Source organism: Aedes aegypti, chromosome 2 (genome assembly GCF_002204515.2).
Source record: "Aedes aegypti strain LVP_AGWG chromosome 2, AaegL5.0 Primary Assembly, whole genome shotgun sequence".
In the NCBI taxonomy this organism is placed as follows: Eukaryota; Metazoa; Arthropoda; class Insecta; order Diptera; family Culicidae; genus Aedes; species Aedes aegypti.
The window spans coordinates 34,333,518-34,350,856 of NC_035108.1; the positions used below are offsets into that span (position 1 = coordinate 34,333,518).

A 17,339-nucleotide genomic window follows, 5' to 3' on the forward strand; every position below is an offset into this window, starting at 1 on the left:
CATAGTTGAGATTACACCCCCCTCCCCAATCGTATTCCCCCAAATGGACGTTATGCGTACCATTCCGCGAAACGGCACTGACGGCGGTACTAATTGTGCTTCCTTTCTCCGCTATTACGATCACTTTCAGTATTTGGACATTGGCGAAGATCTGAACGTACCTGATGACTTCACGCAGAGCGAGATGCAGAGTGGCATGTGGTGGCGCCATCTGGCTGCCGGCGGTTTCGCTGGAGCCGTGTCCCGGACCTGTACGGCGCCCCTCGATCGGCTCAAGGTGTTCCTGCAGGTAAGTCTCCCGACGAGAGTCCATCTCAAACGCAACTCTCAGCCTAACCATTACCCCATATTCCAGGTGCAATCAACCAAACAGCGAATCTCAGACTGTCTGCAGTACATGCTGAAGGAGGGCGGCGTGCAGAGCCTCTGGCGGGGTAACTTCATCAACGTGCTCAAGATCGCGCCCGAATCGGCGATCAAGTTTGCCGCCTACGAACAGGTCAAGCGGCTCATCCGAGGCAACGACAAGCGGCAGCTCTCGATCTACGAACGGTTCGTGGCGGGAGCGTGCGCCGGCGGAGTGTCCCAGACCGCCATCTACCCACTAGAAGTATTAAAAACCCGACTAGCGTTAAGGAAAACCGGACAATACAGCAGTATACTGGACGCAGCGACCAAGATCTACCGCCGCGAGGGTCTTCGCTCGTTCTACCGCGGCTACATTCCAAACATGCTCGGCATCATACCGTACGCCGGTATCGACCTGGCGGTGTACGAAACGCTGAAGAAGAAGTACCTCAGCCACCACGAGACGGAACAGCCGAGTTTCTGGCTGCTGCTGGCGTGCGGTAGCGCCTCCAGCACGCTCGGGCAGGTGTGCTCGTACCCGTTGGCCCTGGTGCGGACCCGGTTACAGGCTCAAGGTGAGTTTCTTTAAATAATGACGTGTTGGAATACTCGAAGTTATTAGGTGAATCGGGACAGATGTTCTGCAATACATCTTACAAACTTGAGGCATTCAGGATTTCTACAAAATTGAATAATACAGTCAAACCTCCATGATTCGATATCTAAGGAGACCTTCGACTTATGGAAGATTTCCTTCAAGAATCCCTAGAAGATATTTGAAGGAAAGCCTTGTGCAATCCATGAAAAAAGTTCAGCAAAATCAGTGAGGTTTCCTAAAGGATTCCTTCATATTTGATTAAATTTGGAAAAATGCTTTTCATCCTTAATTATTCTCCAGCTTGTTTCTAAACTGTACTTACAACTTGCTCTAGAAATCCCCGGCTAGCAATTGCAGTTTTCTCAAGCATTCGACATTATCCAGAAATTATCAACTCTTCCAATAAATTTTTACCGTTGTCCCAACTTCTACAGATTCTTATAAGATTTACCAGCTTTCTCTCAGAATTCCCCTGATTCTTCTTCAATGAAGCCTTGAATTCCTGATATGCTAGAAAGTTGGTTTGTTCCGCAAAATTGTTCAGTAGTTTATGGGCTATCTGGAAGTAACAAATCTAATCAGAAATTTATCCGCTCGGTGGCCTTGATAACAAATTGCCTTTCTCATGAAATTTTCAGCTTTTTCTCGGAATACAGAAATTTACTCTCATTATTTTTGGATTCTTTTGCAAACATTAAAACAACTATCTAAAAGAAATTGAGTTATTATTAGTAAAATCCATGAAACGAATTAAATATTGTTTTTTTTTTTTCAATAGGAATTCGTTAAGATAATTTTCAAGAGTTTCTGGACGATTCTCTGGAGCAATTCTTGGAAAATGGCATAAAGAACCTCTTGCATGAATCCATGTGAACAATTTGGGATCCAATTTCCCTGGAGAAACTCAGAATAGATCTAACAACTATTCTAAAAAAACAAAATTACAGAAGACGTATGTTAGAAGCCACCGAAAAATTCTGAACAAACTATTTTGGAATGCCACCTTGGAATTTGGGAGAATTGCTGAAAACAGTTATAAAAAAATCCGGGGAGTATGCAGTTTTTGTGGAAATTGAGATTCTCAGGTTTCTTGAATTATCTAGAAATCATAATTTTTTCATTGAATCTAGCTTGGTCTTGACCACTCCAGATCAGTGTTGTGAACAACTCAATTTATCATAACTCACGCTTGATTTTTTTTTAATGCGTGAGTTTTCAATCACGCAACTCAGCAGTCAAAAACTCATGGATGAATTGGCTCACCTTTTTCACTCATTGTCTCGTATTTCCAAGTTTACTCACCCACGGCAATAATTTCTTGTTAGTCTGGTAAAATTATAATAATTCTTTTCTAACGTTAACAACAACATTCGGGTTTCACGGGTTTTGCGAATGAATCAGTTTTACGGTTTGAGTTGATTGAGTGAGAGATTATCTTAAGGACTCCTTGCCAAAATTCAATCTGCGAGAATTTCTGAAGAATTCCTTCAATTACCTAATGTTTAATGCAATGCCTTGGTGAACTCCGGAATAATACATTGCTCTTAAGTGATTTCCTTTTCCGACGATTCCCAGCTTCCTTCTAAAATTTCCAGCTTACTCTTGAAAACCCCAACAAACAAGTATTCAACATTCTCCAGAAATCATCAGCTTTTCCATGATAATCTCTAGCTTTGTCAAGGTTTGCCAGTTTTGTCCCGAAATCCTCACGTTCCTTGTACAATCAAGATGATGATTTCAAGCTATATTAAACAATCAGCTTCCTCCAAACAAACCACCGTTTTTCTCCATGAATCATTAGCTTTCTTCAGGATTTCTTTGTCTTCCTCCCAAAATTCCCAATTTCTTCATGTAAGCTTGTTTACGAAAACTGTCAATGTCAATGTTCTGCCTTCTTCATGCATTATAATCTCTCTTCTGGGAATAAAACTCTAGCTCATGGATCCCAAACTCATTCCGGTTTTCCCAATGTCTACTAAAAAGAACCCTTCCAAACCCTTCATTCTAAAGTTAACTCACAAAATGTTCAGCTTTCTTCTTGAATCCGAGACGAACCAGCCACGGGCTGAAAGTCTCGTAAATAAAGTTAATAATAATAATAATAATTCTTCTTGAATCCAGAGATTCCTCCAACAATCGTTAGCTGTAAATTTACTTCCGGGATTTATTGTTTTTCGACAAGTTCTTAGTGAAATCCTAGGATACTTCAAACATTCAAAAACAATCTTACACAAATTCCTGTTACCTCTGGAAAAAAATTATAATTCTCGGTAAAATCATTGGGAAAAAACATAGATTGTTTTTATTGAATTGCTTGAGATAATCACGGAGTTTCTAGAAGAATCTTTGGAGAAACTCTTAGAAGATGCTCTGAAGCTCTTTCTGGATGAATGCTTGGGAACAATTTTGGAAGATTTTTTGCAACAAACTTTCAGAAACTTAGGAGAAATTTGAAATGGTATCTGGAGACCATCCTTGGAATCTTTGGAGAGAAAATCCTTACTCTTTCAAGGATAACTTTATTCATGAAACTCCCATTTAGCTGTAAGTTTCCTTCCTTGATTTATTGTTTTCCAATTGTTTTATCAACAAAATTCTAGGATACTGCAAATCTCAGATAAATTCCTGTGACCTCTGAAGAAATTTTAAAATTCTCGATAAAATCCTTGGAAATAAAATCATTCTAGAATAATCTTTGGAGAAACTCTTGGAAGGTGCACTAAAGCACTCTTTTGCGACAACCTTTTAGAAATTCAGATTCAATTTTCATATAATCTGTAGAAATTTGTGATAGTATCTGGAGATCATCCTTGGAATCTTTGAAAAGAAAATCCTTACTCTTTCAGGGATAACTTTATTCATGAATGTTCCAGTTTTGTGAGCTTATTATTGCAGTATATATCATTTTTTCATAAACCTTTAGCATACTCAAGGATTTATCAGCTTTTTCACGAAATCCTAGCTTTGATCGAAATCCTACCTTCATTATTATTATCTTCTTTCAGGAATCCTTATTCACTTTCAAGAATAATTCCTTTACTCATGCATTGTTTGATTCGGGATAATTTCTCGAAAAAATCTCTCCAGAAGTCATATGTCTCGGCTATATATCTTTGACATTGTCTATCATCTTCCAAAACTTTCAGTCTTTTTCTAGTATTTTCCAGCAATCACCAACTTTTCCCAGGAATGCCCTGTTACCTTCTTCCATTACGATTTATTGACTTTTTTCCAGGAATCCCCATTTTGTTGATTCGAGATAATTTGTCGATAACATTTTAGTTTTCTTTAAAAGTCATATGTTTTTCTAGAAGCTAGCTTCTTTTTTACATAATCCTCAGCTTTTTCCTTCACCTCCAATTATTATAGAAATAAATTGGCCACATATCTCTAGTAGGTATTCTACAGAATCATTAGCTACAGCCTAAAGCAATGTGACATTGAGTATAAAGAACGCATCAACCGTTCCTCGTACAAAATTATCAAGTTTGGATTAATTACATTGAAAAATCAAAAATCAATACAAACTTCGCATTGTCTTTTCAAATTATAAAAATCAGGAGATTCCAAAAAAATAAATATTTGGTCAAGGAAAGGTGTAGCTGGATTAATTTCAAATTATTTTGAACCTGCGATTGAAATTTTAGGTCAATTGTAGACCTGCAAACCGACATTTAGGACTCCAAGCTTGATCATTCTGTATGAATAAACGGCTGACAAGTATTTTATTCTGTCCAGTACTGTACTCCACAGATTCCAAAGATTTCTCCATAAATCATCGCGTTCTACAAAGAATTTCCTGTATCCTTTCGAAATCAACAGATTTCTGTAAACTTTTGAACATCAAATATCTTGCTTCTTCCCATAATCCTCAGCTTGTTCTTTACTGCACTCCAGTTCCCAGACCAAGCCCGAATTTTTCTTCTAATTTCCGTCTACCTAACTTCTGAAATCTTAAGGTGATTATAAAACGAAGCCAAACTTCGAATTTTCAAGTGCACAAGACTGGAGAATCTGACAACAGTTCGCGTTGAAAATCAATCAAATTACTTGCTTACTGCGTGTGACCAATGGGATAAATTTTCAACGTGGAGCGCTGTTTGGTTCTCAAGTCTTGTGCGCTAGAAAATTTGAGGTGTGGCTTTCTTAAGTTTTGAATCATCCAAGTCTAGTTTCTTTCCAAAATCTGTGATTTTAGTAAACTTATTAGCCTCAGAAAAACCTTAAAATTCCTTCTAAGTTTCTAAATTGATGTCCTGTAAGAGTTCACAATCTCTCCATAAGTTTGAAACTCATGTAAATTAGTGGAATTCCTGGAATTTGACTAAAACTCTAACATATAGCGATAAGCGGCTAACTGAAGCGAACTTGTGTCATATACAACATTTCCCACGACACAGATGTAAGCAATCCAAATAAGCTTATGCATACGCATTTTTACGTGCGTTCTGCAATGAGCAAGCGAAATAAATCAATGACATTTTCTTCTTTCATTCATTGGCCTGTATTAGGCCATAGAATGTAAAAAATAATGTCCTGGATCTTCCCTTGACTTCGAGTGTTGAAAACGTAAACTATTCGATCCTCTATATAATCCCTAACGAACAAACATCTAATCAACCATTCCAATTCTCCTCTTCTTCCAGCCGTGACGATCGGTTCGCAGAACCCAGCCGACGGGATCGCCGCCGTCGAGCCGAACATGACGAACGTATTCAAGCGGATACTGCAAACGGAGGGTCCCCTGGGGCTGTACCGGGGCATCACGCCCAACTTCATCAAGGTGCTGCCGGCCGTGTCGATCAGCTACGTGGTGTACGAGTACTCGAGCCGCGCCCTCGGCGTGAACATGACGTGATTTGGTGCGCCCGAAGCAACCCAAACCAACGCGATCAGCATCAGCGTCCCGAATGCTATCGTTGAGCAGCTGTCGCTAACGCTGCTTCCGCCGACGCCGCCTCTGTCGGCATCAGTGGTGGCAGCACTTCTAAAACTGCTACTTTCACTACAACAGCCATTGTTGCTAATGTTACTAGCCGCTGTCGTCGCCGCCGTCTCGCTGCATCATCACCATCTCGTCAATCGTCATCCCGGACATCGATCAAACCGTGGTCTCGACGAGGCCCAGTTCGATTCCTTCAGCTATTTATTAACCGAATCAAAGTTTTCCGAACATTTGCGCTTTCGAACAGAAAACGGAACAATGAGCAGAGGACACAGCTTTATTCAATTTCCTACTCCCCCGATCATTTTGATTTATTAACCCCTTTTTACTCTTAGGTGTACATAATGCAATTTAACTTATTTCAACGCTGATTCAATTCTTTCGTTTATTCATAAGTAGTAGCAACAAATTGAAAGCCAAGTTCTCCAAAATGTAATACTTTTAGTAAAAGCAATCTATAATTTCCATTTTTTTATTATGTTACATAACGACAAAACCGAGAAAAACCTTCTAACGATTCCAGTTTCGATTGAAGCAACGGATGCTCGAAAAAATCGACATCCAATCGTCGTCTCTCTAAATGTGGTAATCTTAGCGGGTCTTGACGTTCTGGAAAGGTCATTAAACTACTAGACAGAGGATAAAAAAACGCAAGAATAAAGTGCAAACAATGATCCAATACGATTTAGCTATTTATTTTCCCGGAAGGGCAACCGCATCGTTACTCACATATATTTATATTAAAGTAGCAAATTTTTTAGTTTCCTTTTTTACGCCTACCCTCCGCATCCTATTAAACTTAAATAGAGAAACACTCACACGGAACAATGTGAAACCGTCCAATCCCGCCAAACCGTGCGATCAAATGGATTCGGATGGAGATAAGAAGCCGATCGAGTCGGTTGATTGGTTCCCCGTCGTCTTGCAGGTCACTCCGCGGCAGGTTCGCAAGGAGCAAGCGAGACAACGGGACGGCCACCGGTCTTCGGGCTTCTCAACCCGTAGCGCATTTGATTGATCCAAAGCGCTCTAATGCTCCAACTGTAGTTTAAAAACTGTAAGCTAAAGTTCGTTTGGAATGAAAACAATTCAAAAATCGTGTTTGCTTGTGCGCTTTTTCTTATTACTTTTAGTTAGGTGACTTTTTCAAAAAAAATATATATTATAAAACAGAGGAATTTCGAGGAATTCTCTCGCAACATAAAAGTCAGTGATGGTGTGAAATCCCGGGCAAAAGAGAACAGAGGTGTGCGCGTTGTGCTTATGTATTAGAAAACAAATATAATTAAAAGAAACAAATCGAAGTAAATTGATAACAATGATGTGAGACTGATGGACGTTGCGTGAAGCCGTTTAGGAATGTGGAAAATGGAGCAGGAACAATGGCAGCACCACCTCGAACAAGTGGTGCTGCGTCAGAATCTGAATACGGAAGAAGTGTGCGAATGAGCGATCAGTGAGACAGATAGAGAGAGAGAGAGAGAAATTTAAACGTGCAAAATTATGCAACCACAATTCCTCCCGTGAAACGATTCGTTATCTAGACCTTTTAAGATGTTATAGGAATTAAAATCGCAATCGTGCAAAACTTAACTAATTCAAATCGAAGATGAACTCTTTTTCAAAAAGTGATTCCGTATTTTCCCGTGTTTACTCTTTACCTTATGAAAACAAAATGTCGACTATTGCAAACAGTTAGTGCGAAAAAAAGTAAATAACCAATTGCTAAAAAAAATCAATAGGCGAAAAAAATGCGAGAAGTCAGTTTTGAATAGGATGGATTCTGTGAAGGCACAAAGAAGGTTGATAAACACCGAAGGAGACAGTTCAGTCAGTGAATAGGACAAACAAATGCTATTTAATCTGAAATGAAACGAAACAATATTCAAATGATATACTAATTGCCGCAAATCGAAAATACAAGAAACAGACAGAAAAAACTCAATTGATGAAATATAAGTGATTATTCTTCAAATATCAATACTATGCGTTTGTTTATTAATTCTCCTGGATTGTAGTTTTCCGAAATACCTTTATGGCCTATCCACTTGAAATGCAGATTCTACTTGATACTCAGTTGCTGATGGTGATTTACCTTATTGTCGATACCGAACTGTTACAATGCGAACCATTATATAAAAACTTTCTGATGTTTGCATTTGCTCTCAATCAACTTGATCGAGACAAGTGAGATAGCGACGATTGAAGTGCCAATTGGTCATTGTCACCGTATCAAGGCATTTCTTGGAAGAAGGAATGACTTAGTTGGTTCATGTAAAATCTTTGTTTGGATCCAAACCAATGCAATGTTGGTTGAACCGGTATCAATTAACCCAGTGGTGCAAATTTTCTCTCATGCATTTAATCGCATGACGTTATATGTTGCTACCTAACACTATACCGATATTATATAGAGGAGAGTTCTGTATGGCCGATTAGCCTTATACCTACAATAAATCATCTTTAACTTAACACTTAACTTTTGAATGATTCGATTTTTATTTTAATATTAAAACAAACAGAAATGTGTGGAATTTTCATGATTTTTATTCCAGATGCTTCCTTACTTTTTTCTCATAATCATAACACTTTGATTGGAATTCCGGAAAGCTCACGGTAATAAGCTTATTACTAATATGCTCATAAATAGAAAATTAAAATTATAATTGAAACCGGCAAACCACTAAAGAGGCGTCCAAGGTAGTTGAGCATTATACATTTTCATAGTCATCTACGGAAAATGAGCCTTAGAAGTGAGAGCTTCCGAAAGGGCAAAAATTGAAACATATCTTGTGCAAGGTTTCCCATACAAAAATTGTCGATAAAAGTGCTTAATGCATCAACCAATTGATATGAAGCATAGAAACACCATCGTTTTGAACCGAATATACTACTAGAAGTGATACCGATAATTAGCCCGACTTCTATGTCTTTATTTCGTCTTTTATAAAAATACCATATGGGGCCCAGATAGCCGTAGCGGTAAACGCGCAGCTATTCAGCAAGACCAAGCTGAGGGTCGTGGGTTCGAATCCCACCGGTCGAGGATCTTTTCGGGTTGGAAATTTTCTCGACTTCCCAGGGCATAGAGTATCATCGTACCTGCCACACGATATTACGCATGCAAAAATGGTCATTGGCATGGTAAGCTCTCAGTTAATAACTGTGGAAGTGCTCATAAGAACACTAAGCTGAGAAGCAGGCTCTGTCCCAGTAGGGACGTAACGCCAGAAAGAAGAAGAAGAAGAAAAATACCATAGAGTGAATTGGTGGGGGTTCTCCTAAGCTGCACCAAGTACCAAAAACATTATTTTGAGATATTAAACTTTAAAGTCCACTCACCTGCGAATAGATCGCGAATGAATCTTTTCAAAAGTTTATCGTTCACAAATGACTAGCAGGGCCCAATAAGTAAGTCAAGATGGAAAATTCAAGAAAATCATCATATATTTTCCATGTAAATAGATTTGATTTCAAATTAAAAGGCACTTGATTCACTCTGGCTGAACAAAAATTGAAGAAAATGGTTTTCAGTTCGGTTTGGCTGAATGTGTTTCATGATTTCCAGCAATACAAAAGAAAAAGGAGACAAATGGTTCGTATCATCGCCATGCATGTTACAAATGTTTATACACTACGAATGGGAAGGATTTCTAATTTCCCATAGAACTGGCCCACAATGTAATGTTGGGGACCTATGTGAACAATAAATTTGTACAATGCATCCAAAACGTACTCTGTCTGTCTCTCTAGGTGGATTATCTTTTTTAATAGAAGTTATGTTAAATCAAGGTCCGCGGGATTCAAAGATTCGAAAAAGACAACAATGATGTAGGTAGTTGAAAAATGTGATGATCGAAGAAAACGATGAATTTGTCTAATTTGAAATATTAGACGGGATTCGAACTCGTGTCTTTCGAGTGGTCATTAGGCGTGCTACCTCTAGGAACTATTCAATTGAGAGCTAAAAACTCGAACAACATCAAATTTAATTGCCTTGTTATATTATTACGACTCCTTCTGCAGGATGTATTCATCAACATATTATTAAAGAGTCTAAAATACTAATAATACTTGCTTATAGTTTCTTTAGTTCATACAAAAACACAATTTTTGACAGCTTTCATTTTTTGCTGCGTTCGCTGCTTCAATTCAACTGTTATACAGCACAAAGCAAATAATCTTGGCTTATAGCGCTAAAATTGTTAGTTGGGTACTTCTTGGATTGGGTATCGTCCTGTCGTCCCTGTAGCTGCTAGCTGTTGAGACCTATCCGCCACCCAGTCCCCGTTGTTGGCTGGTATGCGGTATGGGTCCGATAGTAACACCACGTCAGTCTTGGTTTCCGAGACTGACTGCCAAAGCTGGGCTGCATCAGATGGTTTAAATTTAACTGTGTTACTTCCGTTTTGGCTGCTTTGATACTCCGCTTGTGCCCGGAAATTTTGGTCCACCCGTTAAGTGTCCGTTGTCTGCTCTGTTGACACATAGCACTTAGCGATTTACAATCACTTGCCCTATGGCCTTCGGTGCCGCATTTTCTGCACATCTTACTTCTGTCGAGACCATTGCAATTCCACGACTTATGGTCCTTCCCGAAACACTTGAAGCAAACTTCAGGAGGCTGTTGTATGCTCAGCCGGCAAACCGACCAGCCTACCTTGAGTATGCCCAAGTTCTTCGCTTTGTTGGCCTCTGCGACCGGCAGCCTGATCGCCGTCACCTAGGTGATTTGCGGGCCCTTTCTAAGGTGGATGGCCTTAGTGGCTCTGTCGATGTCACACTGCTTTTTGAGAGCAACCGAGACCTCCGCTGCGTCGGTGACCTCATCCAGATTTTTACACAGGAGAGTCGCTTCAGCAGTAAGGGATCTTACATCAACCTCGTCCCCAAGTACTTGTTGTGCCAGTTGCTTATAGACTGCACCCTTTCGCTTGGCGTCTTTCTTTAAGACTAGGATCATTTCACCAATCCTAGTTCACCTTATGCTTCGCAAGTCTGCGCCCAATGGCGATAGCTTCTCTGTGCTTCGCATCGCCTTCAGAACCTCAGCGTATTTTGCTTTCTCCGTTTTGATAACGAGGGCTTCGCCTAAATTCCTACGTTTCGCTGTTTTCGGTTTAGCGCTCTCCGTGGGTTCCGTTTTCGGTTTCCTCTGTTTTTTTCTTATTTCCAACTCGTATTCACGGGTTGCTGTTGCCTTGCGCCCGTGGTTCCTGTGGATGCACTGCCTGGTTCGGGTTATTCCGTGGCTCCTTTTTCTTGGCTTTCTTGGCCTTAGGCTTGGTGTTAGCCTCTCCTCTGTTGCCATGTCCTCTTGATCGCGGGGCTTGGCTCGTGCCAGCTTTTCCGTGTCTTTTATGCCTTCTACCTTATCAAGTTGTTCCTTGGCTTTCTCGTAGTCCTGCTTTGCAGCAAGGACTGATTGTCGCAATTCCAATAGACTTGTTTTCAAGTCTTTGCTGATATTGCTTATGCTCTGAACAAACTTGATGAAGACATCAAGTTGCTCAGCAGCTACTTGCATTTTAGGTAGGTACTCCCTATTGCGATCCATGGCCTCGATTAGTCCCGGGCCATCGGTCACCTCACATGTTGCACTGGAGCGGGCAGTGCCTGCCGTCGTCACAGTATCTAGGCTTTTGCCCACACTGTTTTCACTAAAGTTGATGTTAGTCGCGTCCTTCCTTGGCGGGAACCTTAGCCGGTTACTGATAGGTCCAGAAGCCTCTCCTTCAAATTCCGCTAGTTGTTTGTTTTGGTTGATCATCTCTTTTGGGTCCCTCTAAGAGCCGCTATCCATCTCCGCTGGAATAGTCGCCTTTATGATCCCATGGTTATCTATGCAAGCAGGGAGGCCATGCTAGGGTTGACATAGTCTTTTATGGGGTACTATGTTCAGAGCCGGATCGGCGCAGGTCAGGTAATGGCATCTGAGCCTACTCCCGCCCAGTTGGAACAACCAGGCGACGGATTTGGAACGTACTCTAAGGCCTGCCACGGTTTTACGGGACGGGGGCAGCCTGCGCCATTAACCCACTCGCCGTTTCGGACCAGTGTCACCCGACCCTACTAAGGGAGTAGAATGTCACCGCTGTCAGTCTCAAAGCATATAATCCAGTACATATACCGTTACTTGTCCTTAATCGTGCGCTGCCAGTATACATAATTGGGGCCGAACTGGCGATGGTCCCAATGTGCACTCCTCGAAGCACTCCTACTCGTAGTTCCATCGCGACCAGTATGCCATAATCAGGATCTCACTGGCATCATTCCTGATGTGCCGGTTGGCACTCCTGTTAGTTTGGGCTGAAGATTTCTTACGTGCCATACAGATTATTTTTGGTTTTCATACAAAAAATCTTACCATGGGGGGAGGGGGGTCCAAAATTGTCTTACGTAATTAATGAACAGCCCCAAATGAAATTATTGATTATCACTAATATACACATCCAATAAGCGAAAAAATTGCATAAGTCACAAGTAAATTCTCAAAGTTTTATGAAACAATCGTCTTTTTAAGAAACCATTGTGTGGATATTGAGATAACGCCCCTGTCCAAATTATTTTCACATCAGGGTGTCGAAATAGTTATTTATGCAACAAGATGCAAAATGGTGATTTTTTCAGCACGAGTTGTACATTTATCCAACGAGGCTTGCCGAGTTGGATAAATACAACGAGTGCTGAAAAAATCGAGTTTTGCATCGAGTTGCATACAACGTTTTTTGCTATTACGAAAAATGCCGTTCTATTGAATTATTTCTAACAGCACAATCCTATTTCAAGAGTATCCACATGGCCTTCCATGCAACGCATAGACTCCGTAGTTTTCAATCAGGTAGGCTGTGACACAGAAGCCTGATCTTAATTATGACAGTCACAAATTTTCACGCTTCAATCGAGAATCTATTTTCGGATTTCGACGAGGGACGCCGCACACAATTTCGACTTTTAAAAGTTATTTCTCATGTACTAAATTGCCTGCACGAACCGTGAAGAAGCTTGAAGTTAGGTTCCGGATATTTTGGGATTTACCCTACATCAACCTTCACAAACACTGGCTTATAAATCAGAATGGCTCTCGATCTCCCTTTACTCGGATACCAATCGCCCAATGGTTGCAGCAGCAGTAGTATGCATGACCATGGTCAAAAACATGAGATACTGGCGTATAAAGAGACGATAAATCTTCGAGCTGTTTAGTGGTATATGATGAGTATGGAGAGACGCATATTTGGTGACTATCAAAACAGAACTGAAAAGTGCTACTTTTCGGCACTGAAATGAGTGCTGAAAAGTAGCACTTTTCAGCATTGTTTTTGTTGTCAGGAAAAGTAGGCCGTTATGTTGTGCATTACCTTGATATAAAGTAGGCTTATTTGCAACGTAATAGCAAAAATGTATATTTGGTGTCCGAAATGTATAACAGGCAGGCCGCCAAAAAACGCTATTTTGGAAGCTAATACTACAGTTTGTAAGCTTTTCATCCCCAGAAAGTCAAAGTACAATGAGACATTAAGCATATAAGTATCATAACGTAATAAAATATTAGTATCTAATGCAGTTAATTGATCGCCGTTCCCAGACATATCCTTAGCCTGTCCAAAATACATAATTTACCCTAGCTGACTTTACCCGGTGACTCACCAGAATAACGTCGGCTACTTGAAAATTCCCGAGTTGGCCACTTCTATAAACTAGTTGTGGGAAAGGGTACTTACACCGTTAAGTATTCACTGAGCGGTGAGAATTTTAGTATTTTTGGTTTCACTCAGGCCTCAGGCACAAATGTTTTTGGCATAAAAGTGTATTATATTGCTGAATATCAGATGATTTAGTCGATGAAAACAAAAAATAAAAAGCTGCCGGAAATATAAAATTTCCTCAATATAAACCTAATATTTCGAATTATAAAGAGTGGACTGTAATGCATCTTTTATCACTTACTCTGTCAAGTCCAACCAACCACATGGTTCGCTAGATGTCTATATTTAGGCGATCATTCTACCTTATCCGATTCGTAGCTATCTCCTATTCACCATAGTTCCCCACCGATAAGTACATTCCCCATATCGCCGTGCCATGCTCTCAAACGCTATTTCTTCGAGTTGGGGAACACGATTGGCCCCAAGGTTGTTGTTGTTGAACCGCTGCCACCGGATGTGGTCGCAGCCGTCACCATTGGCGGTACCATAATCTGTATGTTGATCGGTGGACAGGAAACGATGGCCGGATTATCGTGGTTGCTGATGACGATCGGTGACGGCCTTACCGGAATGGGCGTTGGATTCCAGTTCCAGTTCACTATTCGGGATGATGTCGGTTTCGAGCTCGAGATGGATGTCGACAGGCTAATGGATAGGATTAGCAATAGCGATAGGATCGATGAGTGCCACATGGCTGCTGGTTTGTAAGTGGTTCGACACCGACTTTTAGGAAGGCTTTTAGTGTTTGGGTTCGTTGTGATGCCGACTGAAGGAAACATTTGATCAAATAAGGGTTTAGCAGAATTACGTTTTTAAGAATTTTTGTAAATATGATTGAATTAATCACATTTAAATTGCAAGAATTTGTAATTTGGGGGCAAATTGATCACTATTTATTTATTTATTTATCTTTTATTGAGATACTGTCAACTTAATTTCGGAAAAAACAGTACTTCTTTGATCTCTATTAGTGCACGTCATCGATTATTTATGACTCCTAGTGGGTCGTGACCCACAGTTTGGGAAACTTTGAAATTAATTAGTACCGTCAAGCTACCATTCACCGTGCATTTAAGAAAAGAATACACTTCCAAAAATTAATTTTCCAAATAATCTGTTATAGGAGATTCCATGTTCACTTAAAAACTAGATATGAAGTAGTTTAATGACGACATAACAATGAATCTTAAATATTACCGAATAATTTCATGCCTTTTACACTAATGCACGGAATAGGAACCATATATATTGGAAAGGATTCATTCACCGTGCATTTGGGTTTCGATTGAAACACAATAAACAAATCTAATATGCATAAAATCTCATTGCTCATACGATGAAATACATTTTACTAATAGTATCCACAGTGAAAACTTGTTGAAATTTAGACAAATTTCATGGTCTATCGTTAAAATGAAAAATGGGAATTTTTGGCGTTTTTATTGGGAGTGTTGAAAAATCTCATTATCAAACTGAATTCACATGATTTTGACTACCGTCGATGGGGGTGACAATGGGTCTGGGGGGTGAGATTGGGTCAAAACGGAAAAATATGATTTTTGAAATATTTCAGCTAATAACGGTGATATTACTAAAATTAATAATTCATATGTTAGGGAACATATTATTACACATAATTCATCACAATATACATTTTTAGAAATAGTAGTTTTTGTTTACTATATCAATGAACTTGTACCGTTTTGATTCATATTACGGACACTTAAAGCCTTAGTGAAGTATAACCCATCTTGGACCATACAAAATAAATCATTCTGTATGATTTTTTAGTGTTATCGAGCGTCGGAAGCCCTTAACTTTCGGATGGTGGGTAAAGAATACGCGTCCGCAACTTGAATAATTTTAAATAAATCAAAACATGTGACCTTTTCATGATTCTTATTCCGGACGCTCCCTCACTTTTGCCTCATATTCCGGACGCTTTGATTCGAATTACGGACAGCTCATGATAATCATTAATGGAACAGTCTAATCATCAATTGAAATCGTTCAACCACTTAAGAGACGTCTAAGGTAGTTGGGCATTATAAATTTGCAATGATATTTATGGAAAAAACCTAATAAAACGAGCCTCAAAATGAGAACTTTTGGACGGCGAAAATTGAAACATTTCGTGTGAAATGTTTCCCATACAAACGAGAGTGTCCGGAATTTGAAGCTGTCCGTAATATGAATCAAAACGGTATGTTGAAATTAGATAAAATTTACAACATTAAATTTCTCCTGTGCAAAGTATCACGCATGTACTTTAACCTCTACCGTTATATTAGTAGAAGATTTAAAGTCTTTTCATTGCACTTATTTTCCGGAATGTATTTGATTTTTCATAAAAAAATATATTTTTTTCGGTACGATATCTAAAACATCAAAAATGGGGGTGAGATTGGGTCAAGCAAGAACGACAGTAAATGGAATTGCAAGTCCACTTTTTTGACATTTTACGGTGCCGGTAGTTCTCTTTTTCATTGAGATGTGTTTATTCTTTCTAAAAGCAGCATCTCTGAAACATCAAACTAGTCTACTTGAGGATTCCGTGCATTGAATAACAATGCAACGCATTTTGACAACTTCTCAATCCAGCAACTGTGTTTCGTGCGCAGCAACATCGTAAAATTTTATCAAATGGATTTTTTTTTTGAATTTAATTATTTATCAGTGTTTTCATATTATAGAAACATCTCCTGCAAGTACAAATGAGTTGGAACACCGAAATATCGTGATTATGACATCAACATCTGCCTGAAATGTATTGATCGTGGAATGTCGCTCCGAAATTGAACTATTTGCGAAGAATTAAAATAATTACTGTTTCAGTACACCTTTGGGGAAACTCAATAGGCTTCATGGCAATGGGGATGAGACTTTGAAGACAATTCGAGGGAAAAAATAGAAAATTTATGTAAACTTGACGATGAATGTTGTGTTTACATATTTTTTCTCATAGCTCTTCAATTTTTTTGGTATAATCGTTCTTTTAAGTGGGTTTATCGTACTTGTGAAACATCTTAGATATCTTTTCATCTTGTTTGCATCGTATTTCATCAATATTCTTCAGCTGTGAATGGTTTTGCAACCATATTATCAAAAACAAGTTATTTCAATTACAGTGACCCAATGTCACCCCCTCTATGGGGTGAGATTGGGTCATTTTTCATTCACTTGTGGTGCCGTCGTGAATAAATATTTTTCTTTAATGTTTTGAACAGTTGTTAATGTACCATCAAAGTACATACACACCAAATTTGAAGTTTATTGTAGTTAAATTGCAATAGTTATTCAATAAATAATTCGTACACATCCCTTTTTGACCCATTGTCGCCCCCAACGACGGTACATTAACTAGGTTTTTCAAAATGCTTTGTGACAAAAACTAATTCATTTCATCATTTTTATCTTATTTTGCCGACAAGAGAATAATTTGTGAAAATTGTATAAATATTATGTAGATTTGTAGGTATATGTGCACGGTGAATGGAGGCTGCACGGTGACTGGTGACTTAACGGTATGACAGTGTAATACTCATTGTGATACCGAATATTTAGAAGGCTTCGGTCATCAATGTTATTCATATGAACACATTGTATTAGGGCAGCTGTTATAATCCCATCCATTGGATATAAATACAGCCACCGGTGAACAATTTCTATCAGGCTAGGGGAAACATCTGAACCCTACCTAATAGCGAAGTAATCATGAAGCTGTTCCTAGTTTTGGCGT

General features: G+C 39.3%; 2 protein-coding genes across 5 annotated transcripts in view; one reads left to right on the forward strand and one right to left on the reverse strand.

Annotated features, from left to right (window-relative positions):
- LOC5565095 (calcium-binding mitochondrial carrier protein SCaMC-2) overlaps window positions 1–7,872 on the forward strand; it is a 117,549-nt gene extending 109,677 nt beyond the window's left edge. For all 4 annotated transcript variants that reach the window (XM_021840483.1, XM_001649399.2, XM_021840484.1 and 1 more), the window contains 3 exons: window positions 131–289; window positions 356–923; window positions 5,593–7,872. In XM_021840483.1, the coding sequence (XP_021696175.1) occupies window positions 131–289; window positions 356–923; window positions 5,593–5,804 (939 nt within the window). In that variant the 3' untranslated portion in view covers window positions 5,805–7,872. The remainder of the gene's footprint in view (window positions 1–130; window positions 290–355; window positions 924–5,592) is intronic.
- Window positions 7,873–13,752: 5,880 nt separating this feature from the next.
- Window positions 13,753–14,311, reverse strand: LOC110676684. The gene has a single exon (XM_021845521.1). It carries the CDS (start codon window positions 14,290–14,292, stop codon window positions 13,990–13,992), a length of 303 nt encoding a protein of 100 aa, XP_021701213.1. The 5' UTR covers window positions 14,293–14,311; the 3' UTR covers window positions 13,753–13,989.
- Between the last annotated feature and the right edge of the window lie 3,028 nt (window positions 14,312–17,339).